We start from the raw sequence: 9638 nt of genomic DNA, 5'->3' as shown, positions 1-9638 counted from the left end.
AATTGCACAGTGTGACCAGGGCTGTGATAAGGGAAGCACTGGGGGCTGCAGGATACCAGCCTGGAGAGTAAAAATGATTTCCCCAAGAGAGTGGTTGGATGAAACATATAATCAGCTGAGAAAAGGGGTGCTGGCCCTTTAAGAATGGGATGTGGGGTAGAACAGGGACCCTCAAGATTTAGGTAGGAAGCTCTCTAGACCTTTCCCATCACCACACTCCCCCAATTGTTATCACATCTAAGGGGTGTCCAGGGTCCTGGAGGCTGTTTGATCTAATTCTCTTATTCTCCCAAAGGGGAAACCGAAGCCTAGAAACCTAGGGGAAGTTGCCCAGAGTTGTCCAGAGCCCAGACGTTCTGGTTCCCATGGGGCACAGGCTCTGGTCTCCAGAATCCTCTAGCTGGATCAGCCCTTCCTCCTCGCCCCAGAACCAGGGTCCAAGAAGGGAGGGCAGCTAGCCTGTAAAAGTATCCCTTGTGTGGTGTTCAACAGTACTCAAAGGTGGGTGACCCTTGGTGGGCGACTGGACTAGAAATGTCTAGGGTGGCAAGTGGAGGTACCATTGTCTGAGGGGGTCAGGGACTCCAAACGCCCGTCCACCCGCTAGACCACACATGTGAGAGTGTGTTTGCCAGGAGGCAGCTGAGTGCAGCAACGAGGCCACTGGCTGGTAAATAATTGATCAGGACAGCTGATAGTACCTCCCCAGAACTGCCCCGCCAGCCCCCGGCCCCCCTCGCCCCGGCCCATGCGTCTCCCGCCTCCTGGCCCAAACCAGCTGGACCAGCTCTCCCAGTGCCCGCCTGCAGCCCCCCCCCACTCCCGACAGCCAAGTCACAGCCTCCAGGGCACCTTTCGGCAAGCGGGTGGTGGGTCCTGGACTCAGGGACCAGAACGTGGGCTTCTGGGCAGAGATGGCCCTGCAAAGCCAGGTGTGGTCTCCGGCCACACCCATGTAAGTGTCTGGGGTCAGGGGGGCCAGTGGGCAGGGCCTGGGAGGGGCTCATGGAAGACACTGGCCTTTCCACGGAGCAGGGGAGGTGAGACCTCCAGCTAGCCTCTCCTAAGGGGGCCAGGGAGAGTGAAGGGCGGCCGGCAGCCAGCCCCCCAGGCTCTTCAATGCCCCCCTCCCCAGAAAGTCGGGTGGGAGGTGTGAACCCTCACCCCCTTCTTTTTTGGGGACTTTCCGCTGGCAGGCCCAAGCCCAAAGTCCAGCCTGGGGGGTGGGGCTATTACTTGGGTGAGGGGCAGGGAATGTCAAGGTCTCTGACTCCTATGTTTTGCCTCTAGAATCATCCCTCAGTGTCCAGGGTGGGAGGAAATGCTTGAGATCCAACAGGGAAAAGTTAACAGCTCCCAAACTGGGAAAGAGAATGGGAAAATGGAAATGATCACCTGCTTAATGAAATGACCACCGACTGTTCTTGGTGGGGCAAAAAGCCACCACCGTGAATGTTCTTCTTGCAGAGTTAGAGATAAGCAACATCTAACGAAATGTGCAGATTATTTTAATATTCGAGGTGTGAGGGCTTTTTAAAGTAAGAGGGTGGAGGGGCTCCAGAGGTTTGTAAAGAGTTCTGGAAAAGGGGCTCCCCCCAGGGACCCCAATTTGGTTCTTCACTCTTTTGGGTTCCCCGTTGCATTATTCACCAACTACAAACCTGGTTGCCTAGCAATGGGAATCTGATCCTCCCCCCAGCAAGGAAGAGGCAGGGAGATTACATCTTGGGGGTGGGAGAGCAGAGGGGGGACTTTAGCCTTCCCCCCAGGGGCAAACTTATTAACAGGGGGTCTGAGCTTCCTTTGGGATACCTTGGAAAGCATGACTTCAGCATCCTGCCCCAACTGGAATTGGGGACACCCCAGACAGATCTCTTGTCTCCTGGTCGTCAAGAGGAGGATGCCTAGACTTCCCTCTTCCCCACAGTGTTCCCAGTATTGGGGATCTGAGAGCCTTGAGTTCCAATCCTGACTCAGGGACATTAGACAAGTCTTTTTGCCACTTCTTGGGGCCTCAGTATTCTCATCCGTCAAATGGGGACAGTACTACTATTGATACTTACCTTCTAAGATGGTAGAGAGGGTTAAATAAGTTACTGTGAGTAAAGCATTTAACAGTGCCTGGCACCTGGTGTGCACTGGCTAATGGTTGGCTGATTTTCTTCTCAGTTGGAATGTCAACTCAGCAAAAAGTTGACTACAGTGTCTCAAGATCAGGGCAGGGAGGGGGAGGGGGAGGTGGCTGTGGGAGCCTAGCGAAAGCCCCATAGAGCACTTAGAGTGCTATAGATAGTAAGTGCTAAGTGTGAACTCACTATTATACCTTCATGGTGAGGCCAGAGAAGATCTGGGAGGCCCCACCAGAGTTTGGGCAATGAGGTTAGTTAGTGCTCAACTTAATAAATGTTTGAGGGCTTGCTCTGTGCCCACCCTGGGCTAAGCGTCAGGGCCAACAGGCAGACAGATATATCCTTCTAGTTATTGGCCTGTGAAACACCTGCACGTAGTCAGTGCTCAATGCATGTCTCTGATGAGAGGCCGATGTAATGATGACTGTCCCTGAAGTGCCCTGCAGTACCAGTCAGCCTCCAGCTTCCAGGGGGAGCCCAAATGGACTAGGGGTGGCCCTGGAGGCTGGGAATTGGGGATCCTGGGGTGCTCTGAGGAGGACAACAATGGGGGTAATCTCAGGTTAAACCTTAAACGGCGAGTCCCCCTCCCCCTCCTCCCAGTTCAGAGTCCGGCACTAGGCAGTGTGACCTGGTGACCCTTGCCCCCAGGGATGGTGGCTTGCAGGTGGAGGAGGCAACTCCGGAGTTACCATGGCAATGGCATGTGTCCATGGTGGGATGGACCCTTTTCTCCCCAGACTCCCTCACCCCCCAGCACTTAAGGGATGCTGTGTAGGAGCCAAGGTCCAGAAAGGACCTTGTTCGGGTTTGGTGGGATTCGAGAGTTTCTGGGAATGGTTATTATAATTAATCAAAAACATTATTAGTCGTGGGAATTATTTAAATTTTTTTATTTTTTTCTTTTTGGCTGAGGTACACGGCTTGTGGGATCTTAGTTCCCCGTCCAGGGATTGAACCTGGGCCCTCGGCAGTGAGAGCACGGAATCCTAACCACCGGACCGCCAGGGAATTCCCTAAAATTATTATTAATAATAAACTAGGGCTTCCCTGGTGGCGCAGTGGTTGAGGGTCCGCCTGCTGATGCAGGGGACGCGGGTTCGTGCCCTGGTCCGGGAGGATCCCACATGCCGCGGAGAGGCTGGGCCCGTGAGCCATGGCCGCTGGGCCTGCACGTCCGGAGCCTGTGCTCCGCAACGGGAGAGGCCACAGCAGTGAGAGGCCCGCGTACCGCAAAAAAAAAAAAAAATAATAATAATAATAATAATAAACTATGCTACTGTTTTTGGAGCACTATGTCCTAAGTTTTTTCCTGCATGGATACTTCCTTGCAAGGCCATCATCTCACCTCTGCAAGGTGAAGGTCAAGCTATCCTGGTCCATTTTACAGATGGGGAAACTGAGGCTCAGAGAGGCGTTGTCAAGCCTAGGAAGGGATTTAGCTCAGTCTGTCATGGTCTCTGCTCTCTCTCCCTCACAGAACCCCTGCCCTCTGCCCCGACCCCTCCCAGGTGCAAAGGGGAAATAGAGGAAAGTGCTGGGTTTTGGTTGGCTTCCCAGCAGCTCAGGGATCTTGGCTCAGAGAGGGGTATTCGAGAGGTGAGCCTGCTGAGGTGTGGGCCCCTGGGAGACCCCTTTGGCAGCCGCCTCCCTCTCCCTGCAGGCCCATGGCAGAGAGCTCCCTCTACCGGCAGCGGCTAGAGGTCATCGCGGTAAGTGAAGCCCTACCAGTGCGGTCAGCCTGGAGCCCTGGGCAACCCTAGCCTTGCCCCAAGCCCTTTCCTCTCCTCCCTCCTATCACAGGGAGCAGGCCTAGGGCTCTGAAGGTGCGGGAAGCACCCTCAGCTCCAGTCTTTCTCGGGGCGCCCCACCTAAATCCTCAGGCCCCTCCGCTCCCCAGTTCCTCTGATCACTGACACCCCTAGAATGGAGAGCTGCGAACTCCGCACTCTTGAAATCTATAGCAGCCGATGCTCCATTTTTGAACCCCAGCCTCCAAGATACCCCATGTCTGAACCCCATCTCTCAGACCCCCATATCTGAACCTCATCTCTCTAAACTCCCATATTTAAATCTCCATCTCTGTGGACCACATCTCTCTGAACCCCCCATCTCACTAACCCCCATTTCTCTGGACCCCTTCTCTACATCCTAGTCTCGCTGGATCTCCATGACTGCACCTCCATTTCCGATCCCCCCATCTCACTAGCCGCCTCCCTTTGATCTTCATATCTGGACCCCCATCTCTCTGAATCCCGTCCCTCTTAACTCCATATCTCAGACACCCCCTACCCCCGGATTCCCATTCCAAGGCCCTCCCACCCACAGACCCCAGGTCCGCGCGGGCGAGGCCTCTGCAGCATCCCGGGCGCGGCCGGCCCCGCCCCCGCCGGCCCCGCCCCCACCCGCTGCTGAGTCAGGGCCTCCGCAACCCCCTCCCGGCCCGGGGCCCAGACTTGTGTTCCGCCCACGGCGCGGCTTGCAGTCCCGGGAGTCCCGGGAGCCCCCGGGAGCCCGGCGGAGGAGGGAGGGAGGAAGGGGGGAAGGCGGCCCCACCCGGCCTCACCCGGCCCGCGGGAAGCTCCTGGTCCTCTGTGCGCAGGAGAAGAGGCGGCTGCAGGAGGAGATCAGCGCCGCGCGCCGGGAGCTGGAGGAGGAGAAACTCCGTGTGGAGCGACTCAAGGTTGGGGGCGGGCAGGGGCGCCTGCTTAGCCCGGGCAATGAAGTGGGAGTGTCTGTGAGAGTCAGTTCTGGGAACCAAAGGAGGCTCTGTCTAAACATGGGGGGGCATTGGTTCCAGCTTTGGGGGTGGGCGTCCTCCCCAGCTTGGGAGAGTGGGTGGTTGTGATGGGGACATTTGTTCCACCTTTGGGAAGAGTGTGGGGACAATGGAGGTGTTTGTTCCTCTTTGGGGTAGGGAGGGGCTCATAGGGACATTGAGTTCACCTTTGGGGGTGTTTGTCCCATTCTGGAAAGGTTGGGGAGATCGATGGGTGTTTTTTTTCCAGCGTGGGAAAGCTATGGGTTGGTAACGGGGTGTCTGCCCCACCTGGCATCGTTGGGGCACGTATCCCAGCCTGAGGGAGAAATGTCTGTCCCATCTGGGTGGTCGTAGGGCAATAAGAAATCTGCCCAGGGTGGGACATCCAGAGGGGGGCGCTACATGAGATGGGGTAGTCCATGTGCCCCTTCCCATGCCCAGAGGAAGTCTCTCCGGGAACGCTGGCTAATGGACGGGGCAGCTGAAGAGCCGGAGCGGCCTCAGGACCCCGCCTCACAGGACCTCCAGTCACCTGAGGACCAGGCTCAGGCCCGCATCCGGAACCTGGAAGGCAGCTTGTTCACGTGAGTAGGGCCCCTGCCTGAAAGCTTTGCCCCAGCCTGACTAGGCCAGGCCCCTCAGCCCACTCCAACTGACACTTCGGGTGGGGTTGGTCCATAAGCCCGAGGTCCAGGCTCCCAGCAGCCCCTTCTCTTCCCCAGACTCCAGTCCCAGCTGCAGCTGTTACAAAGTGCATCCACAGGTGCCCAGCACAAGCCCACAGGCAAGCCCACCTGGCGCCGACAGGTGAGGAGCTAGGGGAGCAGGCGGTGGGAGGAGGGGGTGTGGCAAGCAGAACCCAAAGCAGGACCTCTCCAAGCACAGTTTAGATTCTGGGTCCTCTGCTTTCCTTGCCCAAGCCTCAGTTTCCCCATCTCTAAAATGAGCATAACAACAGCACACACCTGGAAGAGGTGTGAGAGAGGGTTGGTGAGATCATAGCTTAGTACCTGGAACGGGCACAAGGGACCGTTTTGATATATGGTTGCCAATACGACCTGAATGAGGAAAGCAGTCAGCAAATGTGGGGAAGTGTTCATGGAATTCAGTCTCAAAGGTGGGAAAGGGTCATCGTGAGATGCTCGCATGATTTGGGGCATCTATGTGGCTTTTGGAGTTTTGGGGTTTGTTTTGGTAATGTCTCTATTAAGATACAACGCAGGCCATACAACATACAGGTTTTTGAAAACCAAGACAACTTCACATTAAAATCTGACTCTCCGTGTTTTCCTTGAAGTCCAAAGATCCAGTAATATTTGCACCTGGCCACGGTGATGTGTGGGTTTTCCACAGTCCCCACCTCTCCCTGATGCTTTACCTTGGCTCCCAGGTGCCTGTTTCAGGACGAAAGAGGAGAGGAGACCTTTAATTGGGATAGGAAGCACTTGTTGGGTTTTTAGTCTAAGCCGGGAATTCCCTGCTAGAGATGCGCAAGGCATGATTCCTGGCCCAAGAGAGCTCACGGTCCAGATGAGGAGATGGGGTGCAACGAGTCTGTGAGGGGGGAGCCCAGGATATAGGGGAAGCTCATAAGAAGTACCTGAGTGAGGTTGGGGGCTCAGGGACGGCTTCCTGGAGGCAGTGACATCTATGCTGAATCTGGAAGGGAATCAGGAATACAGGCAGAGGAAACAGCCTGGACAAAGGCCTAGAGGCTGGAAAGAGGAGGGTAGGATAGGAGATCTGTGGGGTTTGGCATAGGTGGCCTGCAGGGGTGTCCTCAGCTCCCCTCCCTTGGGCTCATCTTTCCCTTGATCCCTTCCTTCACTCCACTCTAGCCACCCTGACCCTCTGTTCTATTCCTTGAACTTGCCTAAATCACTGTAGCCCCAGGGCCTTTGCATTTGCTGTGCCCTCCGCCTGGAATGCCCTTTCCTACCTTTTGACTCAAGGCTGGCTCTTCTCACCTTTCAGGCCTTTGTTCAATGTCACCTCCTCCAAGAGGCCCTTCTGCATCTTATACCTAAAGGAGGCACCCCATCACCTCCCAGGCATTCCCCAGCCCCTTATCCTGCTTTTCTTTTCTTTTCTTTTTTTCCTATCATAGCCCTTCTCACTCCCTGAATTACAGATTTGTTTTATGTTTATTACCTGCTTCCTCCCACTGGAATGTAAGTTCCAATAGCAAAAGGCTTAAGTGTCCCTTAAGTAACCTCAGTAGCTGGCAGAGTAGGTCCCCAATACAGAGGGATTGGCTGCATGGCCACAGTGTTGATTGGGCACCTACTGTGTGCAACGCAATGGAGCAGAGGGAGATGAGACAGGTCAGGAAGGCTGAGGTACAACAGAGGGTTTGGTCCTGAAGGTAACGGGGAGCCATCGATGGTGTTTGAGCAGGGGAGGGGTACTGGCATGCAGGAGGCTGGAAGTGGAGATGTGGGCCGGCCTGACCTTGTTTCTTCCATCCCTGCAGGGTCACCGTCCTCTATCCCAGCCCACCGTGGAGGCAGGTCCTGCAGGTGGGTGTATTGAGGTCTGGGGGTCACAAGAGGAAGGACCTGAATCTCACTCTGTTGCCCCATCTCTCCTTTCCCCTTCTCCCCTCACGCCCCCAGACCAGACTGATCTAAACAAGAGCGCCTCCATACCAGCCGGACCAGTGGACCCCTCTAAGTCCAGAGACGAGTCTGTCGGGGTTCCGCCAGCCCCAAGGAGGATCCCTGGGGCAGCAGTGGCCTCCTCAGAAGCCAATGGCCCCTGCCCTGGATCCAGCCCCCCTCCGGAGCAGGCGCCGAGTCAGGGAGTGGCGGCGTCTGACGGGGGAGTGAATGAGGCCAAAGGGGAAGGCACGGTGAAGGTGGTCTGGGAGGGGCTGAGGGCCACGGAGGACTGTACCACGGGGCCCACAGGCCCAGAGCTGGAGGCTAAGGTGGAGGAGATGGTCATGGAGGCCATCGGGGACAGACAGGAAGCCGGACGCCTAGAGCTCCCTTCATGGGTCAGGGAGGACAGGGATATCGTGGAGGTAGTCTGGGAAGGGGTGGGAGGCACAGAGGGCAGCGACTCAGAGGCCATGGGGGAGGCGGGCAGAGGCCTGGAGGCTGCACAGACCAGCTCACTGAGGCTGCAGGAGGGACCGGGGGGAGCAGCTTCTGGAGAAGGGGAAGGTGCCCCCAGGGGCAGCGCTGATGGTGATGGGCAGGGGGGCTTTGGAGGAGAGGAGGGGTCCTTCATTTGGGTGGAGAGAGTGACCCTCAATGAGCAGTGGGAAGAGCTGGGGCTGGAGGGCTTGGAAGGGCCAAAGGCACTGGGAAGGGAGGGAAAGGATGAGAGTCCACTGGGGGCAGGCGGCAGAGGCGGGGAGGAAACGTGGGAGGCGGAGAGGAGGTGGGCAGAGGAATTAGCGGGGAAGAGAGGAAGTGAGGGAATGGCAGGCGCAGAGCCAGAAGGAGCAGAGATGTCACTGGCAGTGGAGAGGAAAGGAAGTGAGAAATCCTTGGAGCCGGAGAGGAGAGGAGTTGAGGAAAAGGTGGAGACAGAGATGGGAGGAGGTGACGAACCACTGTTGGCAGAAAGAAAAGAAGTTGAAGGACCTCTGAGGGCAGAGAGGGAAAGAGGGGAGGAGCCGTTGGGAGTACAGCAGAAAGGAGGTGAGGAAAAGTTAGAGGCAATTGAAGAACCATTGGTGACAGAAAGGAAAGAAGGTGAGGAATCACTGATGGGAGAGAGAATAGGAGGTGAGGAAGCATTGGAGGGAAAGGAAAAAAGAGACGAGGAGTCACTGAAGGTACAGAGAACGGGCGGTGAGCAGCTGTCGGAGGCAGAGAAAAAAGGAGATGAATCACTGAAGGTACAGAGAACGGGCGGTGAGCAGCCGTCGGAGGCAGAGACAAAAGGAGATGAGGAACCACTGAAGGTACAGAGAACGGGCGGTGAGCAGCCGTCGGAGGCAGAGACAAAAGGAGATGAGGAACCACTGAAGGTACAGAAAACGGGCGGTGAGCAGCCGTCGGAGGCAGAGACAAAAGGAGATGAGGAATCACAGAAGGCAGAGAGAATGGCAGGTGAAGAGCCACTGCAGACAGAGAAGACTCAAGGGGCCGAGGGAGATCTGAGTCCGGAAGAGCAGAGAGAGTCAGGAGGAGGAAAGGAGTGTCAGGCAGAGGAAGTGAGTGAGGAAGTGGCTCCCCTGGGGGCCAAGGAGGAGCCAAGGCCGGAGGAAGAAGGACAGCAGCCGCAGGAGAAGCAGGAAGGCTCCCCAGAAGCGGAAGCAGTGAAGCCCCAAACCTCTGATGAGGGCCAGGACCCCTCTGGGGATGCCACCCCCCTCCTGGCAGAGACCCCAGCTCAGGAGCAGCCTGCTGAGTGCCAGCCACTGCTTCAGGTGGAGGAGCCCAGGGCCAACCCCAGTGCCCAGGCGGTGCCCACCTACGCGCCTGCCCAGCAGCCGGAGCCATCTGCCCCTCCCGAGGGCGAAGAGGCGAGTGGCCCTAAGCAGAAGACGTGCCAGTGTTGTGCGGTTATGTGAGCCCACGCCCTCTACCCCACTCCCAGCTCCTCTCACAGCTACCTCGGCCTCTTGGCATCAGCAGATGGTCCCAGGCGCAGACAGGGCACCACGGGACTGGTGATGGCACCTGGGAGCCAGCTGGTCCACATGTCCATCTCCACCTGGGCTCCTGGACCCCTTGCACACTGCCTGTGACCCTGGCCCCTTTCTGTGACAAAGCCTTTATACTTGAAAATAA

At 56.8% G+C, this 9638-nt stretch overlaps 1 protein-coding gene across 1 annotated transcript; it reads left to right on the top strand.

Moving 5' to 3' along the window:
- The first annotated feature begins 4587 nt into the window (after positions 1-4587).
- On the top strand, positions 4588-9615 carry PALM3 (paralemmin 3). The gene is made up of 5 exons (XM_030879861.3): positions 4588-4812; positions 5332-5474; positions 5613-5697; positions 7364-7409; positions 7506-9615. The coding sequence occupies exons 2-5, from the start codon at positions 5359-5361 to the stop codon at positions 9416-9418; spliced, it is 2160 nt and encodes a 719-aa protein (XP_030735721.2). The 5' UTR covers positions 4588-4812; positions 5332-5358; the 3' UTR covers positions 9419-9615.
- The last annotated feature ends 23 nt before the right edge of the window (positions 9616-9638 follow it).

Source organism: Globicephala melas, chromosome 3, assembly GCF_963455315.2.
Source record: "Globicephala melas chromosome 3, mGloMel1.2, whole genome shotgun sequence".
NCBI classification, from domain to species: domain Eukaryota; kingdom Metazoa; phylum Chordata; class Mammalia; order Artiodactyla; family Delphinidae; genus Globicephala; species Globicephala melas.
This window is presented reverse-complemented; position numbering and strand designations above follow the sequence as displayed.

Coding starts and splice junctions, on each gene's coding strand:
- PALM3 (XM_030879861.3), top strand. CDS start 5,359: ATGGACGGGGCAGCTGAAGAGCCGGAGCGGCCTCAGGACCCCGCCTCA. Junction 5,475..5,612: donor CTGGAAGGCAGCTTGTTCAC/GTGAGTAGGGCC, acceptor TCTCTTCCCCAG/ACTCCAGTCCCAGCTGCAGC. Junction 5,698..7,363: donor AGCCCACCTGGCGCCGACAG/GTGAGGAGCTAG, acceptor CCATCCCTGCAG/GGTCACCGTCCTCTATCCCA.